At 38.3% G+C, this 24,701-nt stretch overlaps 1 protein-coding gene and 1 pseudogene across 11 annotated transcripts in view; one reads left to right on the top strand and one right to left on the bottom strand.

Moving 5' to 3' along the window:
- Positions 1–10,860: 10,860 nt before the first annotated feature.
- On the bottom strand, positions 10,861–11,531 carry LOC148791281 (putative N-acetyltransferase HLS1-like pseudogene; annotated as a pseudogene).
- A 2,031-nt stretch (positions 11,532–13,562) lies between these two features.
- Positions 13,563–24,701, top strand: part of LOC104595744 (uncharacterized) — a 47,274-nt gene continuing 36,135 nt past the window's right edge. For 3 of the 11 annotated variants that reach the window (XM_010256613.3, XM_019197493.2, XM_088887735.1), the window contains exons 1-6: positions 13,566–14,043; positions 14,281–14,608; positions 15,017–15,709; positions 15,794–21,583; positions 21,695–21,763; positions 21,870–21,977. In XM_010256613.3, the coding sequence (XP_010254915.1) occupies positions 21,194–21,583; positions 21,695–21,763; positions 21,870–21,977 (567 nt within the window). In that variant the 5' untranslated portion in view covers positions 13,566–14,043; positions 14,281–14,608; positions 15,017–15,709; positions 15,794–21,193. Of the gene's footprint in view, positions 14,609–15,016; positions 15,710–15,793; positions 21,584–21,694; positions 21,764–21,869; positions 21,978–24,701 lie in introns of all 11 variants that reach the window. The other 8 variants (XM_088887739.1, XM_088887743.1, XM_088887738.1 and 5 more) reach the window with 8 other exon arrangements.

Here is a 24,701-nt window from a genome sequence, read left to right as displayed (position 1 = left end):
TATGACTTCTACTTGCAAATCCGTGCTGGAAAGCGCAAGATGTGTTGGTATAGGCAAGGTAACAGAGATGGGCCCTCCATGGAATCCAATTAGGGGTATGTCTTCCTTTGAGGGGTGCCACAGGATTCGAACATTTCACCTCAGGGATGGAAAGGACTGAGCTACCATGCTGTATCCATTACAAAAACTGTTGAAAGGGAGATTTTAACAGTAACAACACTCTTCCAACATGGGTCCCAGATTGAAAAGGTTCCAATCTGAGGGTTCTAGGCTTGAAAAAACTCCTACCACTCTTCTAAGGAGAAGAGCCCAAGTGTTATTACTTATTACAATCAATGAATTGATTATTCTTTTTCTTTTGCTTTATTCAATAACAAGTCTGCATGGGAGATTCGGATGCATTACAATGTCTACATTGAATCTCGTATTTGTTACATAAACTATTATTTCAAATCTTTAACATATTCTATCAAAGCTTAATTGTCATCTTCCCATTATATACTTGTTACCTTTCTTTCACCTTTTTCTGTTATTTTTCTCACTTGTTATTATGGTGTTGTGGGGTCGAGTACCGGCTTTGTGAATGTATAAGTCAATGAATACTTATTCATTTGAGTGTTTTCTTCTTCAACTTTTCGAGAGAGAGAGAGAGAGAGAGAGGGGTTCCCATCCCTCCAGCCACCTTCATTGAGAAGAAAAGTGACTCCACATCTCATACTTGAAGGTTGACAGAGAAAAAAAGGTAATTCAGAAAGACACTGTTTGGTGAAAGTGAAATATGTTGAACCAAAGAGAAAGTAATTTGTAAAAGACAAAATGGGGAAAGGGAAATCCCATATTTTAATTCCGATAACCAGTCATTTCTAAAGTTCCACCCTGGAATGTGGAATCCCACTTAATGCAAGGTTGGAAAGTTTTAAAAGAGTAGTACACCAATCAATTTCAATTCTGAAATTGATAAAGAGAATCATCATCTTTAAATGAGTTGGGAGTTGGGATTTGGGATCTTCACCCAAATCTCACCAGCCTTACAGCATGCTTCCCTTTAACCACCAGACGTTGTCACTTTCCTGGGTTTCATGCAAAAGGAGAAGTGCACAAGCAGGCATCATTCACTGAGGCTCAGTTTGAAAGCATACAAATAGAGTGGAAATCCATGTATTTCGTATTATTTAGTTTTATTCTTTTTAAACTGAGCCTGAGTCACTGCATCAAATAGGGCTGTCAATGGATCGGATATTGGTCCAATCTGATCTAATCCAAGATGAATTCGTTACAGATGGAACAGGTCTAGTCCAATCTAATGAATACTTTTGACCATTCTCTACCGATCCAATCCAGTCAACTTGATTAAAAAGCTGGTCCATTGACACTTATACTTGTCTTCTTCCAATGGATTGGATATTGGTTCAATCCTACCCAGTTTAATATAAATCCATTAATAATGGGCCAGGTCTAATCCAATCCAATGAATATTAGTCCAATTGAATATGTCTTACCAGTTCAAATTGATTTTGATTCAAATGGAGTCCAAACCCAAATTGGATCCATTGGCACGCCCTAACAGGAAGCCCAAACCAATAAGCACTCAGCAATGGCCATGCTAGTGGTACGGTAAGGCTGTGTTTGGTTTGAAGGCACTTGAACACTCACAATTCACAAATATACGTACCTTTTATTTTGCCTAGTAGTGATCAGTAAGGCTGTGTTTGGTTTGAAGAAAAAAGTAGAGAAAGGAAATAAAATGTAGGGAAATTTTTACAAACCTTGTATAGGTTTCCCTGCCTTTTCCTTCAAACCAAACATAACCTAATTGAATTGTAGTGGTTGCTTTGTGCCGACCACCTTTTATTCAGACCATGCAAAGAATAATGAAGGGTGATCAACAGCTGAAATGGCTGGACTGAATAACTTGTTTTATTTGTCTTTTAGTCTCCGTTCGTTTACCGCTATCTTGGCATGAGAAAGTTGGTCAATATATTCACGGAATATATATATTCCTTTGGATAAATATTTTGACCAGAGAAAATCTTACCCACCTCACACGTGGATAAGTTACTTTCCCATTGTGAAGAGTAATAGAGTGACTTTTATTCAAACAAAAATACCTCTGATAAAACACTTACCTAGGTAACTTTCAACAAAAAGAACATCGGTAAATAAATATACCTAGTTAAAATTTTACCTATTTATTTAGATAATTCTTTCTTGGGAAACACTTATCCAGATAAGTGAATTTATCTAGGTAAGTAAGATAGTAGTAAACAAATGGGGCCTTAGGCTCGGTTTGTAAGGAACACAAATACAAATATGTAGGGTGCAAAATCTTGTATTTGTACTGTACACATTTGTATCTCTATTCTTTCCACACTGAGCCGGTAAAATATTGAAATAATTAACTATTAAATACTATAGTAATTAACACAACTTAAGGTTTAGGCGTTTAGCCATCAAGAAGCTTATTACATCCTTAATAACTTCTATTCACTAAAAGACAAAGTAATAAGTGATTCAGTTCAATAATTTTAGTTGTTATAAAATGGCCCTTCAGTACAGGGGTGGAGCCAAAAGTATATTGGGGGGCGAGTCCCAAAACTTAAACTAAAATGTAAAAGATCACTCTCTAAAGCTCTCAAAATTAAAGAAAAAAAAAAGATGTTTATTTTTTTAAACATATATAATATATCCAAACAGACCAAACCTTATAAAGCCATGTTTCCCAAACCCTATTTCTTTTTTTGTTTTTTGATTAGTGTTCCCAAACCCTATTTCTACTTCCTATCTTTTTTTTTTTTTTCAACTTGGCCCCCCAAAAAAAAATTCTTGGCTCCACCAATGCTTTTGACCAATGATTAAAATATCAACATGATATATCTATTATCAAGTGTATCATATGAATTGCACCCAAATATACTTGGATACATTCATTCATACATGATTTTCTTAGAACATTTTGTCTCCAATAACTATAAACTAAAAAAATGCAAAAAATACTTTAAAAAGTTTATGCATCATATAGACATTTTAATCCTTGCCTTAGAGAAGTATTTTTTTCTCAAAAAATCCTTAATTATAAGTAACCAGTCAATCAGGTAATTTGGTGAGAGGAGGTATGGGTGCGTGCAGAGTTGGACCCGACCCGTTGACCACAGGACACTCATCTGAGTATGTCTGGAATAGATAAAGATATCTTGCCAATTTGCAATCCTCAGATACATTCGCTTTCTTCCCTACAACTGTACTAAGGTCATCCCCTTCCCTTATTACAGGAAATGAAACTCGATATGTTACGGGTCCAGGATTGAATCAAGGGACAAGGACCACAAGATGAGGGAAAGGTGTTAAAATGTATTCCAATCTGACAACAGAAATCTGCCAAAAGGAAAAAACAAGATTCTCCAAGGAGACAAAAGTCAAGAGAGGTACAAATTTTGAAAAAAAAAAATTAAAAAACACAAACCCTGATTTTTTATTCACGTCCATGCGTGAAGGAACGTTTTTTCCAGTACGTAAATCCAATGTCAAAACTCAAGACCGGATATTGGTCCAATCTGATCTAATTCATTACAGATGGAACAGGTTCAATTCAATCCAATGAATACTTTTGACTATTCTCTACCGATCCAATCTGGTCAACTTGGTTTCATAGTTGTTTCATTGACACCTATACTCGTCTTCTGCCAATGGATTGGATATTGGTTCAATCCTAACCAGTTCAACATAAGTTCATTAATAATGGGCCAGGTCTAATCCAATCCAATAAATATTGGTCCGTCTGTTCAATCAGTTTAAATTGATTTTGATTCAAATAGAGTCCAACCCAAATTCGACCCATTGACACCCCCTAACGTTAAGGAAGCCCCAACCAATAAGCACTTAGCACTGGCCATGCTGGTGGCACGGTATCATAGAGGATCTAAGACAGTTGAACAATCACAAATAGGGGTGGATTCAAGCTGAGCCGAGCCAAATAGTACCAGGTTTGAGTTTGGCTCAACCTCGAGCTCGAGCTCAGTTCGAACCAGAATCTTGAGCTTGAGCTCGGCTCAGCTCGTTTTATATTTTATAAAAATATTTAGAAAAAAAATATTTTATAAAAATAAAAAATATTTTATATTTAAAAAAATTAAGAATTATAATATTTTTATTTTATACATATATTCGAGCTGGCTCGCGAGCCAAGCTCTAGTAGGTTCAAGCTCGGTTGAAACCGAGCCGAACCGAGCTCGAGCAGCTCGTGAAAAGCTCGGTTCGTTGCCACCCCTACTCACAAATAAACAAAGTTAAATAAGATTATATTAAAGGTACCTAGTACCTTTCTTTTTGCCTATTAGTGATTAGTAAGGTTATGTTTTGTTTGAAGGAAAAAGTAAGGAAATGGAAGGAAAGGTAGGGAAATCTTTACAAACCTTGTATAGGTTTTCCTACATTTTCCTTCAAACATAAGGCTATGTTTGGTTTGTGGGAAGATTTTGGTGGGATGGGAAAGGATGAGATAGGACGGGATAGGAAAGGGAAAATGGGTAAAAAAATTTTATATTCCATTTTTTGGTTGTTGATGGTCAACATTGGTCTACTTATGTGGTTGGTCGAACTACAAGAGAACACAATTAGAGGACTCTAGTGCTTTATCCAATGTGGACACTCTAATGCTTAAGTTAGCGAAGAGTGATTGCGAGCTTGATAGCTTAGTGAGTAAAGAGACTAGAGAGTTGATATCGCGCGTACCTTGTAAAGTTGGAGGTGAGGCCTTTATATAGGCGAACTGCCATAGGTATCCGAGATCCCCGACCCGTGTTACCTGGAGTCCATTTCACACTCGAAGATGGACTTTGCATAAACTGATAAGTCTTATCGAGTTCGTCCGATCCAAGCGGGATAAGGATAAGGCTTGCAGACGTGCGACGTGATCCCAAAAAGGTCATAGACAACTGGCTAGCTCCTAGAAGTGGGCTACGTGGCACCTCGGCAGGTCGGGGCACCATAGGCTGCTCGGACCTCGGTCTTGGCTGAGGTGCCCAAGGTACCCGAGTTGAACTAGCTTGCCGAGGTGGCTGAAAATGTTGCGTTGTCGTCCAGTCATCAAGTTGTTCCACATGTCCTCAGGCTAATAGGTTAGGCCAAATTATCCCTCATCAATTTTAAGTGAGAAAATCAACACGAGTAACAATTATTAATTAATTAGTAATATTTTTACTATTTTATATTTTGCTATTATTAATATTTTAATGAAATCATTTTATAATTAATTAATATTGACAATTATCTAATTAATTATTAACTTAAAAAATATTTTATTAATATTTACTATGAATTAATTAATATATTTATTTTTATTAATAATTATTTTTTATTATATAACATTTTTATTCTTTAACTGATTTTATTGAATAATTAATTAGATTAATAATAAAGTCCTTATTTATTTATTCATTAATTAATTATTAATTAGTTAATAGTAATTTTATTATTGATTAGATATTAATTTTTTAAAATAAATGATTAGTTATTTAATTATTTTAATTAATTAATATTTTACATTTTATTAGTTTACAAGTTATTATTATTACTATATTTTATTAATACCCATGACTTAATTAATAATTTTAATATTTTGATATTAATTATTCATAAGTTATTAAGGCTATGTTCGGTTTGAAGGAAAAAGTAGGGAAATACAGGAAAACCTATACAATTAGGAAACAACCGGCTAGGGCTAACCCACCCCAAACCCTTGGTTGGGCCTAATTTATATCAATAGCCATTTGCCTAATTTATTGCTCGTTGGTTCAGGCTAGAATGAAAGCATACTTAAACCGCGTGGCACCCATTCCTGGCCCCTGGTTTAGTGAATTTTGTGATGGTTTGTAACACTACATTTCCGCACGTTTGAAACATGGATTTGAAAACCGAATTAGATCGGACAGTCGAACCGGTTGACCTGAACCAGTCAGGCAACTGGTTCCGTTTCACCATAAAAGCAACTAAAGGCTGAAAATGAAAAACTAAAGAACCGTCAAAAAATAGGGAAAGAATATAAAGAAACATATAATGCAACCAATATGATAGCATAGAGCCATATACAGTGAAGTTGCAGAAACTGACCTATATTCTAATGCTGAAAATCAAAAACTAGAGAACCGTCAAGAAATAGGGAAAGAATAGAAAGAAACATATAATGCAAACCATGATGATGATAGCATAGAGCCATATACAGTGAATTTGCAGAAACTGACCTATATTCTAATGCTGAAAATAAAAAATTAGAGAACTGTAAAGACATAGGGAAATAATAGAAAGAAACACTGGTAAGTGTGATAATAGAATATCTGAGGGAAATGCCTCCAAACGATTGGCATGTTTGGTGTTGAGATATTTTAAGTCAGGCAAAGCGACAAATATATATAGCGGTCTGTCAGTATGCACCTTAGAGGTGTAAAGTGGGCCGTGCCACCCTCCCCATTGAAAACTTTGGCGGTTGGCCCGGCATGGATCATGGCCCAAGCCCGTGCCGTATTGTGGGCCGGGCTGGCCTGTGGGTTAAGCCTTGGCCTAAATCAGGTCAAAGTTATTTTTGTTTATTTATTTAAAAAAAATTAAAAAAATTTAAAATTGAAAAAAATTGTTTGTTTTATTTATATATTATATAATTATAATTTATATAATATATTATATATTATATATATATATATAATATAATATTATATATATATAATATAAATAGTAGATATGGGCCGTGTTGGGTCATATTGCAGGCCGCGAGCGGCACGGCCCACTTGGTCATATCATACTGGCCTGGCCCAGAGACCTAAAACCCTAGGCCCAATATGGCATGGACCATCATGCCGGGCCTGACACGGCCCACATGCCATCATGCCCGACCACAATCGGCATGACTCGATTTACACCTCTAAGCTAACACCGCAGCAGAGCGATTCAATCAGATTATATAACTGTCAAGTACCAAAATACCCTTTATGATCTACATTCAAATGACCAAAACGCCCCTATAAAGTGTTTGTACGACATCGTTGGAGCGACTTCTAAATCCTGATAACACGGGCCGTTGGGTTTTATGGGTCCTTATTATACATACTTGTTTGTTGACATTGTTGCAGTCTCGTAGACCAGAGTCGGTTAGAGCTATACAACAAAAAAAGAAACATGTCTTGCTGTTGGGACACTTTGGCCCGTTTGATATAACTGGGTTTGAAGTTTGAATTGGAATGATTTTTTTTCTTTTTTTAGTGGAGATAAAATGTCACTAAACCTTAGGTAATTACAATTTGAAGTATATACCTTTTTTTATTAATTTTATTTTTTATTAAGATAGTGGGTAGACATGTGTAAGGACTATTTTTTTGGAGGTGAAAGTAATCACTTTTTTGATATTACTTCTTTAAAGGATACAAAGAATATAATGCCACTTTAGGCTCAGTTTGGAAAGAGTACAAATGCAAAACATACAAAATAATACAAAATATAAGGTTTTGCACTCTATATATATGCATTTGTACTCCTTCCAAATTGAGCCTTAAGCTCAGTTTAGAAAGAGGAAAATTACAAAAATGTATAGTACAAGTATGTTAGAGGGAGATTCAAAATTTTGAGAATTTCTCTCCTCCCTCTCTTGTTTTTGTCTTTTCCTCTTCCCACTCTTAAGTGCATGGGAAGATTCCTTGTCCCACATTGCTTGGAAATGGAGTGGAAGGAGAGTATATATTTAGTTTTGCTCTCTCTCTCTTTCTCTCTCTCTCTCTTTCTATGGGTAGGAACCCGTAGGAGGAAAACACTATAGATATTCCATGCATGTGAGGGGGGGGGGGTGCTTTTCACACGTGTGCGTCAAGTCGAGCCGAGTCGTGGGTGCGGGTGCACGATGCATTGAATCATTTTCTTTTAATCGGATTAAACGTTTGAATTTTGAATTTAATTTTTTAAAAACGTTTTCTCTTTCCTTTCGTGTCTCTTCAAACAAATTTGAGTATCCCTTCTTTTCTGTGTCTCTTCGAACAAGTGCACTGTTCTGAAGAGGCATCTGTCTGAACGGACACCTCTGTGTCCTTTTGGGTCTGAGAACACTCTATAAAATGAGTGTTGGTCGATCAGTCTTCACAGACAACATTTTTCGACTCTTTGTCTTCTCTATATATCTTAGCATCAGTTTTCTATGGTTCACGGAGGTCTGGTAAGTGAATGCATGCCTACCAGTGGCCTGTGGGCTATTTTATCTTGGCGATTGATTTGCGATCACCCGGCTACACCATAGAGGCAAATGCAATTTTAAGGAGAGTGACCAAGTGACACAATTCAACCCTCATTTTTCCTATAATTTACAATTTTGAGATTCTGCAACATCACACCACTACAAATTTGATTTAGAAAGCGATTATCGATAAGTTTCATTATACCTTATCTATTATTTTACAACAATATACTTATAATTTAATATAAAGTTTTGTACTCTATATATTTACATTTGTATTCCTCCCAATCTGAGCCTTTAAAAAGGCTTGTGATATGAGGTGTATTGTAACAGCTGAATTTGAAGGCTCAGCATTAAAATATTTATGTCGGGTGTCCTCTTTGTGGGTAGGATAAGTGTAGAGCATTTGTTATTAAAATGCCCAGCATCTAGGCCAATTTGGTTTTGATGCGAAGAGAAATTTGTTACCAGTGGGTTGGCTTGCATGGAAACAATGATAGAAAGCAATACTGTAAATGTCGAAGTTTGACCCGATGTCAATCACTAGTGCAGCTCAAGCGCATATTCATGAAATTGAAAATTATTGCCATATGACTGTGGAAAGGTTGAAGACTTCCATTCAAAATCAAACGGATGCAAATATATAAATATATATCTTCATGAAGCTACACAGCAGGGTTGTAATTCCGACCAATACGTGTTAACATTTTGCACTGTATAGAGTTCGGATTTTGGGCCAGGTCCATTCATTCATATTTTGATCAAAGCCCAACTCAGATCCATCCAAGTTATACCCCTATTATACAATGGGGATAGCTCATACCCCAAGCCATAACCCCAACCTGGTGGCAACCAAACCATCACCCATAACATGTGTTGAAAGTGAATTCTATTTATGCAACAGAAGGTGCTTTTGTTTTTAGAAGAGCAACATAATTCTCTGGGTACAAACAAAGGCATGATATCAGAGGGGGAAAAATTTATAATCAATGGTTTGATATCACAAAAGTAGTAATCAATCAGGTGGTATTCACAAAAAAAATGAAGAGATGGGGGAGGTTAGTCAAAGCTCTTCCTGTATCATGGATTTTTCTTTTTGTGATTAAATATTTAAGTTTAAGTATACCTTATGGTTTGCAAAACCATTCGAATATACCTTATAAGTAAGATGGCCCCACATAACACAAATAGGTCATCTAAAGAAACGTTTAATACCATTTTGCATGCCCATTCCCTTAAAAATTTTGAAATCCTAGTTTTACCCCTCTATAGCTGTTGATCTTCTTCTCCTTTTTCAAAATCCAATTTTTATTTCCATTCTCACACAAAACTGAAATGTGTGAAAAAAAGTAGGATTTCAGCACCCAATTGGTTTGAACTTTGAAGTATTATGTTTCCATTTTTTGTTTTTTCTTTTCCTATAACAAAAGTTACTAGAAAGACAGATGCCCCCCCCCCCACACCATTTTGTAAACCACCCCACGTCCTTTTATTAAACAACTTCATGCCAATATCATTTTCCCTAATCACGATTAATCTGTTCATTCAAATCTTACTAATGCATAAGACTTACAAGAAGAATAAGAAGAAAAAAAGCATATTAGAAAGTGTGAATATGAGTATGACACATTTGTTTGACTAAAATATCCATATTTTTTAAATTAGTTTCTGTAAGTACATAAACATAATTTGAACAATTATATTTAAGGTATTAACTCCTATTGACATTCATTGAAGTTTATTATTGGTTAGAACATCATTATTTTTGAATTTGGCTCCTCTTTAATTGTAAGGACAAAAGCATTATTTGACCAATTACTTTTTTTTTCTCATTCAAATCCATCTATTAAGTTTTATATTTAAGATATTAACTCCCATTAACATTCATTGAATTTAGTCCCCTCTAATTTTGAGAGCACATGATGTAATTTTAACTCCTATATTTATCCTCATTAGATTCCCTATTGTTAAATCTTATATTTAGGGTATTAACTCCCATTCATTTAATTGAATCCTATATAAATTAGCCATATTAAAGAAAAATAAATGGTAAATTACAAAGATCCCCTATACTATGGGGTCTGTGACAAAGACCCCCTTATACTATGACCATGAGACAAAGACCCCCCTTAACTGTAAAGTTAGATTATAGAATGTGTTAAATTACCGAAATACCCTACTAAACTTTTTCTATTTTCTTTTTTTGCCCTTTTTCTCTTAAAACCTATTTAACCTATTGTTTTCTCTTTTTCCTCTTCTTTTCCCCTCCCTCACCTTCCTCTCTCATTCTTTCTCTCTCCCAACTGAAACTGATTTCTCCAATTCCACCACCATGGGTTTCATTTCTTGAGGAGGTTCTCCTCCAGTAGCAGGACTCAGAATAGTCTCCTGCTACCTTCTTATCGGCATGCTCAAGCCATCTCTGTGTGTACCTATAATGCTTTGGCCTAGCTCGCTTCATATACGCATTAATGGAGAGAGAGATCTCTTGAGATTCAATGTCGTGGAATTGAAAGGAACTAGAGCAAGGCATCCCATAAGGAGGGTCTGGGATGGAGATGGACTACAGGAACACAGATTTTACATCTAAGTGGGGGTTGGGCTGTAGTAGTAGTAGGGCCCCTTTGCCCTTTGGATTCAATAATCATCAAAAATCAAACTTCTCTAGGGTCGACGAAGAGTCTTCTTATAGTTGTGGTTGGGGTTTTTGTTCATCCCATTATAGTATGTTGACTTTCCTTTCTCAACGCTTTTATGCACCACAAGTCTTCAGGGCAGGATAATAATTTTCAATGTGGGATTTCTTCAAGTCTCACTGTGTCGCAACCCCTACCTCCATTATGATTACTTTACAATCCTTACATTCAGTAGCCATGTTATGTACAAACTGGCATAGTGCAGGAACCAACTTGTCAGACCTTCGACCCTCTCCATGCACGCCATACATGAAATAGAAGCCAAAGGGGTGGAAGACATCCGACAGGGCCGGTATCCTCAAGCAAGGGAAGATTCGATCCATCATTCTCGAGCTCTTCGAATAGATATGGCAAGAAAGAGGTGCTTTGCCTACCCTTAGCTTGAATATGCTTCCGTTGTTACATACACTGACCATGGCCCAGCTAGAAGGGACAAGCCCAACTGATCTCAACTCATCCCATGACTTGCCTCGCGGGTAAACGACCCACGTACCCAAGCTCAGGTTGTTCCTCAGGATTCGGTCTATGTCATGAGGAAAGAACTCAATGAAGCCCATAAATCTTTTGTATAGGTACTCAGCTTCTTCTATCTTAAGCTTCACAACCTTGCCCTCCCATGAGATACGCATTGCAAATGGAGAGAGAGAGAGAGAGATCAGGATCTGAAGAAAGCAGTAATGGAGAGAGAGGTCGGGATTGAATTAAAAGGGTTCAATCCCGATGCTGTTAAGGAGAAGGGCAAGAAGAGAGATCGGAGGAGAGAGAGGAAGAGAGAGAGAGAGAAATGTGAAGGAATGGAAGGGTAGTATTGGAAGGTCGGGGAAGATGAACAGTGTTTTCTTGTCTAGTTATTAGAAGGGTAGTATGGGGATTAAAAATATTATAACGGCATTTTGGGATGGAAGACTAACAGAAGGGGGTCATTGTCTCACGGTCATAGTACAGGGGGGTCTTTGTCGCAAAACAAAGTACAATGGGTCTTTATAATTTTCCCAAAAATAAATATGAAAAAGAATGTTATCGATGATATGAATAAAATACAATTTTAAAACCAATTCAAAACAAGTTATTTTCTTGTTTAGTGGTGAGTCTACAATTCAATTTTTTGGGTCAAATGGTGTTAACCCTTGTTGTCACATTTAAATAATAAAAAATATAAAAATGAAGACATAAAGTTGAAAAAATGTACAAAACATTTGGATGCATCTCTAATATCATATATTCGTCATATTTAAAAAAAAAGTGTGACAACTAAAAATGATCTTCGTATAAATGGAAAATATAAAAAAAAAATCATAGAAATATTGGTAACGTATTATTTACTGTCATCGTCATCATAAAAAAATTGCTACGTACAAAATACATGTATACTTAATAGTGATTTAACAAGGTATAAATACTTTTACTAACCATAAAGTATATCTAAGTATTTTGGTTAAAAAGCAAGGTGCTGCTTTTTTTTTTCATTAGACATTTGCCTAGTTTATTACTTGTTCGTTCAGGCCAGCATGAAAGCAATACGTGGTGGACAAAAGGCAGGTGTTTGGCATCGATGCCATTGCTTTAGAGCCATTTTTTGAGAAAAATGTATGGATGAAGGTCTGTTGCACTGTTTTCTCATAAAGCGGCTCCTTTTTCTGGCATCGATGCTGCCACATAGGATGTTTTATGGGGAAACAACACTGGTTTTGTTTTGTATTAGTGTTGTATAACCATTTTCAGCATTGGTCTACATTAACCAATACTTTAGATTATGCTACATTGGTGCCATGTCATTGTACCGTTGGCAGCAACAAGCTGAAACTTCAGAAAACTGTTGAATTTACTGTTCCCTAAGACTATACCTTCTTGATTTCCAAAGTATAATCTGGGGCCGGACAACATGAGGCTGTTTATGGGGCAACATTTTTTTTTCCTAACATGCATCTTTTGGGACAACGACATGGATGCCAAACATAGCCACGATGAACATACATGGAGAGGTTGAGAGGGGAACCCAAGGGAAGAGGGTAGAGGTGGGATTAAAAGTATTTTATTATCTTAGGTAAATTACTAAAACCTCCTTAAAGTTTTTGATTGTTGTTAAAACTCCCTTAAAGTTTGGTAATTGCAATTACCTCTGATATTTTTTTGACATAATTACAAATAGACCCTCTTTATTAGGATCTTCTAAAAAGAGACATTAAAATATCCAAAATACCCATACATGGTTTCAAAACCGGACCGGACCAGAAAAACCAGAAACCAATTAGGTGATCGATTCCGTTTTTCCCCAAAACCGAATATTTGCAAAAAAACGTTGATTTGGTCAACAAATCGCTGATCCAGGCTATTGAACCGTTCAATGGTTTTTTATTTTTTTTGTCTAAATGGGCCGACCGTTCGATTTGAACAGACCGTTCGACCCAGGAAATGGACCCCCGATTAATTCGTTCTTCGAGTCAGTTTTAAAAACCTGAAATTGTTTAACTTCTAAGTTTTCTGTGTCGCTAGCCCAAACTCTTTCAAAATTGCCTTTAAATTCTCTATTTTTTATTTTTGTTATTTACAAAATTTATAAGGGCAACTTTAAAACCCTAATATCAATAAAAATAATAATTTTAAATAAAATTTAAAAATAAACTAATTTTTTAAAAATAATATCAATTAAAGGACAAAAACATTCTTCCTTGCAATTCATTCAAGAGTGCCGCTGCCTCCGGCAACGCCTCCACCCACCGCCGCCTCCGGCAACGCCTCCGCCCAGATTCTAGCCCACAAGCACAAGGAAAATGACAAATCCGTGGCAATACATTCAAATCTACTGCCATCCATCACTTCCGCGCCTGTATGAAATTGGTATTTCCCCCATCCCTCTCATCATGTTGATTTATAACGCGCTCTGGCAATTTGTCCATGGCGATTTTCGTTTGCTGCAACGACGATGGATGCAGAGGGGAGCCGTTTTCATAGCTACACCAACCTCAGGAAGAGTAGAGACCGGAAATCCATCAACGGCGTCACCGTCGGCAACCTCCACAGCCACAGGAAGGGTGACACCAAGATGATGAAGAAACCGTTCAAAGCAGCAGCGATGGTAGGACAAAATAGGAAGGTCTTCTTCCTGAGTTGGTCGATGGTGGACGCGGTGAATGTGGTGAGGTACCATCCCATCCCCTGCGTATTCGCGGTTTCTCTTATCTTCTTCATGGGCGTTGAGTACACCCTCTTCATGATTCCTCCTTCCTCTCCACCTTTCTATCTGGGTTTCCTCTAAACTTGTCCCCTTCACCGAGTTTCCTTTTTCTTTCGAGTTTTGACGTTATTTTTCCAAAATCCAAATTCGTTAATTTATCTATGCCAATGAAATCTGATCGAGTTTCGTATTTTGATGGTTAGGTGTTCGTGGGAATGCAAACGATGTATATACTGCGGGCATGGCTCGTAGAAGGCCGACCAAGAGCGACCATATCAGTGCTATTCATGTTCACGTGCAGAGGAATACTGGGCTACTCGACCCAGCTGCCATTGCCTGAGGAATTCTTAGGTTCAGGCGTGGATTCTCCGGTAGGGAACGTTTCCTTCTTCCTGTTCTTCTCCGGTCACGTGGCGGGATCGGTGATTGCTTCTTTGGATATGCGATGAATGCAGCGGCGAGAGTTGGCATGCTTGTTCGACACCTTGAATGTGTTCCCGGGGCCACTACACGATCGACTTGGTTGTCGAGGTTGGTGCGGGCTGGTTGTTCGATTCTTTAGCCGAAACTACGTGGAGGACAAAGAAAAGAAGAAGTGCAACTGCAACTACCCACCATATCTTACTTTAATTTAACCCAATTCATTCTAAACGAAAAAGGAAAGAAAGAAAAAAAAGGGCGGAGATAGGCGGAAGCGGCGGCGGGCGCCGCCGACGCCGATGAATGGATTAAAAGAGGAATAAGATGAACAGTATTTTGCCGTAAATTGATATTATTTTTAAAATGACAACCTATTTTTTAAATTTTTTTAAAAATTATTATTTTTATTGATATTAGGGCCCAAAAATTGTTTTTATCTGTTATAATCTTTTTTTTTTAAATCAATTTTAATAATAAATTATATAAACAATTTAAACATTTTTGTACCTTTTATTGCAGGATTCTGAAAGGCAATTGTAATTACAAAATTTCAGGGCAGGTTCTAGCAATTTACCCTAACAAGGGAGACGCCCGTGTTAATACGAAGAAGGCACCCGCGCAAAAGTCAATACGTGGCACCCATGCAGCGTCAAACGCCATGCAAGTGGAGCCATGCACCATGCATGCAATCCAGTCGGATACCCAAGCATTGCCACGTAACTCCCATGCACCAGGCTTTCAACCCTCCCCACGCGATTATCATGCGCAACTCCAATCAACCTCATGGGCAAATGGGCAGAAACCGACTCTGACAGCACATTACTTCACTAAAACGGGGGGATTAGGAACCATCGATTTGCTTACTGGTAAAAGAAGGCGGGGCAGACCAAACACATACCATTTAGACCTTTCCTCCAAAACATTGCTAGCTATCAAGAATGGAGATGTGTCTGACTACTTCACTGGCCAAATCCTTCCTCCTGAGATCCTTTTGTCTGAATTACAATGACGCAAACAACTCAACTGCCGCCACAAGTACTCGACAGTTCCCTAATAGACCTTTCCCCTTGGATTATTCCCTCTGACCCGGGCACATTACCCAGACCCGATATGGCAGTAGCTACGTTTCCAATGGAACTAGGAATGGAGGACCACACAACACCTGAATATTTACACTTATCAGAGACTCACTCAGCCCAGCCTCCGCAACAGGTACATCTCCTCATCACCTTAATTTACATTTTGCTTAATCTCTTACCAACTTCTTTGCTTCTATATCTAACTGCTATTATGAAGATCATCACTTGGAACATCCGTGGGGCTAACGATCAAAAGAAGGCAAGAGAGCTTGCAAAATTGTGTAAAAGTGAGAAGCCAGACCTACTATTCTTATCAGAAACAAAATTATCCTCAACAAGCAGCTCCTCACTAGCCAGGAAACTGGGATTCACTTAGTTCGTATATCATGAAGCTTCTGGGTTTTCAAGAGGCCTCCTATGTTGTTACTCAAGTTCTCTTAAAGTCAATACACTATACGTGGACAATACAATCCATCTGATTCGTCTAGAAGTAATAAGTCATTCTGTAACAATAAGCCCTTCCTCTCTAAACACATGCAAAACTTCATAAATCATTTTGACCTAATCGACTTTGACTTTATAGGCCCCCCTTCACATGGACTAATGGCCAGCAGGTTCAATAAAAGTCTGGAAAGATTGGACAGAGCCCTAGCCGTCCCAACCTGGTGTCAGCTGTTCCCAAATTCTATGCTCCGGCATTTCCCCATTACCAGTTCAGATCATAGAGCTATCTCACTCAACACCAAATCGGTATCTCCGCAGAGGAGACCTCTCTTTCATTTCATGCATTTCTGGACTGACCACCCACAATGCAAGCAAATTGTCCAAGACCTGTGGAGCCAGCATATATAGGGTTCCCCTGCCCACAAAATCGTTACCAAGCTGAAATCATGCAAGTCTGTTCTCAAATCCTGGAATAAAAGCCACTTTGGCCAAATCCAAGATCATATTCGTAAGCTGGCTGACCAAATTTCATCACTTCAAATGACTGGCCCAAATGATAATCTTTGGACGAAAACACTAAATACTTTCACCACATGACAAATTTTAAAAACACAAAAAATAATTCAGTATGGTTAAAATCTCCTGGACCTCTAACCGTACTAACATTGCCCAAATTTTTAAGCAATCAATTTTGGATATTGGGGGTCAACAAGAAGTTTTCGACCCAGGTGTATTGGACACAGTCCAACTGCCTATTTATCTACAACACAGGACTCCCTGCTGCTCCCACCCACAGTAGAAGAAATTTCGGTGGTGATCCAACAATTGCACCTCTCATAAAGTACCAGGGCCTGATGCGTTTATAGCTTACTTCTATCAGTATTTCTGGGATCTGATCGGCACTGATGTTTCTGCCATGGTACTGAGTTCTTACCAAAAGAAATCAACAATACAAATTTGGTCTTCGTACCTAAAAAAAAGCAATCGGTGGATGTCTCATATTTCCGCCCCATTAGTTTATTACCAAGTGGATGGTCCTTCCACATCAACCCGTACTACAGGAGCTGATATCTCCCTTCCAATCGGGTTTTCTTAAAGGAAGACACATTTTAGATAATATTCTTCTGGTGAAGGAGATCATGCACAAGCTAAAGTTTCAAAAAAGAGGTAAGGGCTTCATTGCCCTAAAGTTAGACATGTCTAAGGCATTCGACATAATGGGCTGGAAGTTTTTATACCATGTTCTCCAAAAAATGGATTTCCCCATGAAATGGTGCAACATGATATATCAGTGCATATCTACTGCCTCTTTCTCAATTAAAATTGCAGGTGAAGCTCATGATCATTTCAGGCTGAGCCGCAGTGTTAGACAATGAGATCCTATCTCCCCATATTTGTTTCTCATAGGCATGGGGGTTCTCACTCAACTTTTGAACCAAGCATCAACCTTTGGACAGCTTGAGGGAGTTAGAATTAGTCAAAATGGTACCCCTATAACTCACCTCCTTTTTGCAAATGATTGTATTCTTTTCTACAAAGCTGACATAGCACAGGTAAAAACCCTGGTCAATATCCTAAACACTTTTCAAAGTATGTTGGGGCAAAAAATCAATTACTCCAAGTCAAATATCTTCTTTAGTAGAAATGTTCCTCGACGCCACTGTAAATTCCTCTCTCACATCCTACGAATAAGGAAACCATTTATTGGTACCAAATACCTTGGAGTTCCAATGGGAACAAATACACGACTTTGTTCTTCAGATAAGGAGATTATTGACAAGGTATCTTTTAAAATAAGCTCCTAGAGCTCCAAACTGCTATCACAAGCTAGTAGAATAACCTCAGTCAAGTCGGTCCTCTAATCCATACCAATATACACCATGTCAACATCAATCCTACCGAAAACAACAGCCTCCCAACTAGACAAAATGACAACATCATTTTGGTGGGGTGATAAAGATAGAGCTTTCTAGACATACCCATCCCTTGGAGTAAGCTATGTCAGCCAAAAAGTCAAGGAGGTTTGGGTTTTAGATGCTATGGTACCATGAATCAAGCCATGTTCGGGAAGCAAATAGGAGGCTTTTTTTTTATCAATAACACTTTCATTAATTCATCAGTAGAAAATTTACAAGTAGAAGACAAACATACTTATCTTCCAAGAGTCACAAAGAGTTTCAAGAAAGGAAAAAATAAAAAGACACTAACGTTACAGCTTAGCCCAAAACAATGAATCCCTTTCTGCCCATTGTTTAGCTAAACCGTCAGCTAGGGAATTAGGCGATCTTTTAATCCAACATGTCTTAACTTCCATCTCCCGCACCAGCCACTTGAATTTCCTCCTCTCATTATTGTACTTCCATAAACCATTTTGATCTTTAGTAGTCACCCTATCACCACTTCTAAATCCCCTTCAATTATGAGTTTCTTGATGTTCAATTCCTTAGCTTTCCGGACTCTTTTCATAACTGCAAAGATCTCAGCTCCAAGGGAGTCACCCACTCCAATTGGGCCTGAGAACATAACAGAGATGACCCCATTTTCATCCTTAAAAACATCCCCGATCCCCGATTTTCCCGGGTTTCCCCTACTACACCCATCAAAGTTTAATTTCAAGAATCCACTAGGTGGGGGAGGGGGGGGTCCAAGCCACACTCATTACTGACTTGGTCTGCGTGCAATTTGCAATTTCACCCCACTTCCTCAACATGTCATCCACAGTGTAATCTGTGAATAGTTCCAAAGATTTCAGCCACTGTACCGCCCTAATATGTATGATAGCCCTCAGATTTGCTGCTCTTCTCTGAGTTTGAGAATATCCTGGAGTTTCTTTCTTCCCACAGTGTCTAACATATTGCAGCCCTTAGTCCTCTCCACATTGTCTTTCCCCTTTGTATCCACCACCTGAAAAAGGAAGGGGAGAATAGGCCTTGCAAGTCTGGTGGGGGATTCCAGTTGCATCCAAATAAGGAGAAAGCCCAATCCCAAATTGACCTCGCGAAGTGGCAAGACACCAGTAGGTGAAAACTAGTCTCCCCATCCGCTTTACACAGAACACACTACTGAGGTGACAAGCAAGTATTGGGTCTCTTCTTTTGGAGTAAATCACTAGTGTTGATTTTTTACAGATAGGCTTCCCAACAAAAACTACCAACCCTAGGGGGTATAGCTCTGCACCAAACCTCATCAACAGGGAAAGGGGGAAGGGTAGGACTAGTGGACTAATTTAAGACTTTGAAGAACGAAACACAAGAGAAAATGCCATTAGGGGTAGGTGTCCAAATTCTAGAATCCGCCCTAGTGGGGTCTAAGACAATATTATCAAGAAGTGCAATAAGGCTCGAAATACTGTCGAAATTTGAGTCCCTCAAATTCCTTCTTAGACCCAAGTTCTACCCAATCTCATAAGTGGAAGAGGACGGGGTGGTGAAATACGAGATCGGCTCATTTTTCAAATCAGAAAGAGCATACAAAGACGGATGGATTGGAGCACAAATCAAGTCAAAATACTTCCCTCATACCTCATTCTTTGCATAAAAAAAGGTCATCGTACTTCTCAATGGTGGCAACAAGCACATCAGTTACTACCACTGTTGCGCTTGAATTTTCTGTGGTCCATCAAGGATGGATTGGATGTCTCTGCTACTTCGGATCCTTGGATCCCAACATTGCCTGGACAAATACCGCATCTCAATACACCCTCAGCTCAAGCTAGGGCGCCCAACCTGAAGGTGTCAGAGCTTCTCAACCCAAATGGTTCATAGAGACTCTCAACACTTCAACAACTCTTTCCACCTTCCACCATTCAACATATCGTTGCAATACATCTAGAGCCAAGTCAATCGGCTGAATTACTTACCTGGAAAAACAACTCTTTCGGTCATTACATAGTTAAGTCAACCTTTCATCTCTTCTCATCATTGGGTGCATCAAGCTCGACCACTCATTTCAAGTGGAAGCTGATCTGGACTCTCAAAATCCCATTTTGGTTCCAAGTCTTCCTTTGGAAGATCCTCTGGGATGGACTATTCACAAAAAGCAAGTGCTCCTGGTTGCTTGAATCGGATAAACTTTGTATATTCTGTAAGGATCATGTGGAGTCGACTCACGACCTCTACTTCCAATGCTCATTTTATGCGGGCTGTTTGGTGTGGAGCCCATATTGGCTTAAATCCTTCCACAATACCACAGATTCCCATTCACATCATCATCATCCAAGAATGGTATAATTCATTGTCTCAAAACCTAGGGAAACAACAAGCATTAATGAGCCTCAACAAATTTGCAATAATTATTTATTGCATATGGGAAGCTAGAAACAAATGGACTTTCGAGAATGTTAGGAGGAGCCTTCACAAGTGGTAATTGTTACCCCAACACCAACACATGCAACACAATAACCTACCCACCTTATATATTGATGGTTCTTTCGATCCAGTTACGGGTCATGCAGGACATGGGTTCATCCTCCAACATGCCAATGAGCAATCCATCAATGCAGAAGGCAGACCCTGTTAGGCCGTCAGTAGCTATGATGCTGAAATATGAGCCCTGCTGAGAGGGCTCCAAGTGGCACTCTCAAGAGGAATATTGCATCTTTTGGTTTATACAGATAGCACAGCATTAGCTTAATTTGCCAACAAAGATCAAGTAAATCACTGGATAGAGCAGCTGCATAGGAGCCATATAAGAAGATTAATATCCTCTTTTGAAACTATATGTTTTGTACATATACCTAAACACTACAACTAAGCAGCCCATCTTTTTGCTTATATATCCTGTAAGGGCCAGCTAAACGTACACTATAGCACCTCAGCTCCGAATCATGTAAGTTTTTCTATATGATATAATAGAAAGATACTTCTTTGCACAAAAAAAAAAAAAAAAAAACAAAGGGAGACGCCCGTTTGAATTTGAGGGATTTGAGAGGAGCTCGACGTGGCCTTTTTTTAAAGTCGTGAATGCAGAAAATTTTCTGCATTGTGGGTATAGAGTCTGTAAACTGTAGAGTTGCGAGTTCGATTACTAAACACTACGGTGACAGTGTGGCTGGCTTTTTTTTGTTCAAGTTAGTACTTTCAATAGAGGGAGAGAGCGCGGTGCAGTGCCCTCTACTCTCTTACTGACCCCGATTGTATCAACACCGCTGTCGGAGGTCGTGTCTTCAGTTATTATGGACCTGGACTTAGACGACCTAGGCATCGAGCGCCCCAATGGCTCAAGCCAGGCAGCTTCCAGAAAACCCTCAAGGTTCCTGCCCAAATCATCAAAGCCGAAGCTCCAACCGAAACCAGAACCAGTATCAGAATCAGAACCTACTGCCCTTCCTGTAAAGAAACAAGAAGATTCCCAGCCATCACTCGATGCCACTGTCAAGGCAGCCTTTGAACCCTCGCCACCACCATCTGCTTCATCGACTCTCAATTTTATGGCCAAAGAGGAGGTGGAGCCGAAGGCGGAGGAGGCGAAGGAGGTCCCCATGGAAGAAGACGGTGACGAAGATCGAGTTGTTCGCCAAATTGATGTCTTCTTTAATCCTCCTCCTCTTGATACCGATACTCAAGTAGGCCTCACAAATGCATACAGTCTCTACTTCCATATCCGATTGGATTGACGTGTGGTTATGCCTTCTTACATTTTCCTTTTTTTTTTTTTTTCTATATTTTACTTACAGTTGTATGTTCTTCAATACCCTCTTAGACCTTGTTGGCGTCCTTACGAACTGGATGAGAGATGTAAAGAGGTCTATATATAGATTTTTTATAAGCGATATTCACTTTGCCATTTGACATTGCTAATTGTTTATGGTTTGTTTATTGGATGTCTCATTAATGGATATTGCCATTCAGGTTAGAATAAAACCAAAATCTTCAGAAATTGAAGTTGATTTGCGCACTTATGATGGTGATAACTGTAACAATGATGATGCCGACAAGAATAGGAAAATGACAAAGCAGGTTTGTTGGTAAATGGTTGTCTTTGTTATTTCTTATAACCACATTTGAATATTCTTTTGCCAATTGTTATTTGCATCTCTTCTTCTTTTTTATGTTTTTGCATATCTGGTGTTTAATCATATATTCCTTTGCCCAAAGAGTTGAGCTACTAAATATCCAATTGAGTATAGAAGAAATCGGAGGTAGAGAAATCTAAAACAAGAAACAAATAACTATTGGGATAGAGTGAGCAAGTAAAAACAGAAAATCCTGAATTTTGTATCCGTCAGAGTTCATCGGATATTTCCTCTGTTAAAATTGTTAATTTCACCTTTTTTTTTCACGTTGTAGAGCAGTTGTGCTCTGTTTTGTTCTTTATATTGCTCCATTGCTATGATCAACTGGACCATTTTAGTTTTAGTAGTGATTGAATCAATGACCAATGGGACAGAGTGAGCTCACTTTTGGAAGTTAAAACTTAAAACCTTATGGAGCTTCTGTCCTAGTCTCACGTGATTAATTGCAGGAACACATCTTTACATAAAATCACCCTTCAACTGAGGGGGAACTGCTCCCATCTATAGTGCAGCAAAAACAGATCATCATAGGACAGAAAAATAAATAATACTAGAAGGCTATAAATTAGATGGATGTTTAAAATTTTATAATTTTGGTAAATTGTCTGCTATATAAAAGTTTTTTTTTTTTTAGGAAAAAGGTAAAGTATTGTATTACTCAAAAAACAAACCAAATCTGCACAACAAGGAGCTGTACAGTGCCCAAAGATATCTGTACATCTTCTAATTTGTATATTCTGTGTGCATAGATACAAAATGTGCTCCAGAATAAAAAAAGGAGCTATAAGGCCTATTCATGAACAAATTGTGTGTTCCTATCCATGAATACAACCTACCCCAAAATCCTTTCAGTAAATTCTTTTCTGGAATGAACTTGTTTTTCAAACAGTCTTTTGTCCTTTCCGTCCAAATTGGCCAAACCAATAAAGCTGGTCCTGCTCCCCAAATAACCTTGCTTTCTTTAGAAAGACCTTTCAGCTGCCAACTCCTTAGAACTGCCAATAAATTTTCGTGAAAAAAGCAATGAACTTCAAACAGCCCCAAAAATCTTGCCCAAAGGTTTCTTGCAACTTTGCAGTGAATTAGCAAATGCTTTGAATCCTCTGAAGCTCCCCCACACATTACACATCTTCCAGGCAGCAATTCAGACCTTTCCTAGCCAAAACATCCGCTGTCTATCCAATACTGCCACCAATAATAAAAAAACAGCTTTTGGAGGAGTTGCAGTATTTCCACACTTTGGCTGCATCTTACCTCTATGAGCTTACTGTAGAAAGATTAAACTGTGAAATTGCCTTCTTTATCCAATATCCAGCATCTCCATATACTATCAGGTGTGATGGCAGAGATTTGCTGCATCAACTCCATCCACATCTCAACCTCCCAGTCATTTAAATTCCTTCTAAACATAGGGCACCAAACTGCTGAACCTCCTACCCAAGAGAAGGCCTCAGCAACCAGACACTCTTTGTTCTGTGCTATCTCAAGGAGGATAGGCAAGCTTCTTTAAGTGGATGATCACCACACCAAGAATCAGACCAGAATTTAATTCTAGTGCCATCTCCCAGTGTATACTTGATTCATTTTCTAAATTCCACCCTCTCCAAACAGCACACCCATAGGGCAGCTTGTCTCTCTCTGTTACCAGCCTAAATCCCTTTCACCATATTTGGCTAAAATTATCCTTCTCCATAAAGCATTGGGTTGCTCATTCCATCTTCACAGCCACATGGCAAGACAAGCCACATTAAACTTCCTAATCTTCCTCACTCCAAAACCATATGCTTTCTCTGGACTACACACTTTGCTCCACTTAACTAGATGCAATTTAAAATCCGTCTTCCATCCTTCCCATAGAAAACCTCACCTTTTCTTTTCAATTGCCTAGCTGAAATGAAGAACAGTGATAGTAGGTAAGTATTGGTAAAAGAAAAAAAAACAATGATAGTAGGTAAGTGGGAAGGGAGTAAAGAACACTCTTTATCAACACCAACTTCCCACCTTTTTACAAATATCTCCCTTTCCAAGATTCTGACCACAAATATCTCTCCACCCTTTCCACAATCGGCTCCCAAATCTTATTTGCATTGCATTCTCCCCAAAAGGCATACCCAGGTACCTTGTGGGCGGCTTGTATTGATAGAAGATGTAACAAACCACTTAGCATTTGCAAGGACCTTAGATCTTTTATAGTGGATTGGGCTTTGTTGCATAATGATTTCAAAGATAAAAAAAGGGATTTTGAAGTCAAGTGGGGGGGTCAAGGATCTAGGTAGTACTTAATTGTAATTTTTTGTATTCTTTTTGTGATATTTGTGTAAAAAAATTTGATCTTTTTATAGGACACATAGTACTGATACCTAAAGGAACTGTGCAGACCTATCCAAACTTGATCAAACTCTGACAAGAGGTGTTCATTATGTGCCATTGGCCTGTTGGTCAGAACTGACTCAACTAGTCCTGAAAATACAAGAACTAATAACGTCATAACTCTCTGTAGCATAGCTTATTCCCCGGAAATTTAACTACTTCTATTAGTAACTGTTGAATTATGGTGTGGCACAAGGATATCTGATTGATTTTAGTCTCTTATTTAATCAGCAACGATTTGTTTGGTTTGAGATTTGGCCGCCTCCTTTTGGCTCTGGTTTATGCTACTCAAATTACT

The sequence above is a fragment of the Nelumbo nucifera genome, chromosome 5, assembly GCF_055504915.1.
Source record: "Nelumbo nucifera cultivar China Antique chromosome 5, China Antique-T2T, whole genome shotgun sequence".
In the NCBI taxonomy this organism is placed as follows: domain Eukaryota; kingdom Viridiplantae; phylum Streptophyta; class Magnoliopsida; order Proteales; family Nelumbonaceae; genus Nelumbo; species Nelumbo nucifera.
Note: the sequence above shows the minus strand (reverse complement) of the source record. Positions and strands in the feature narration are given on the sequence as shown.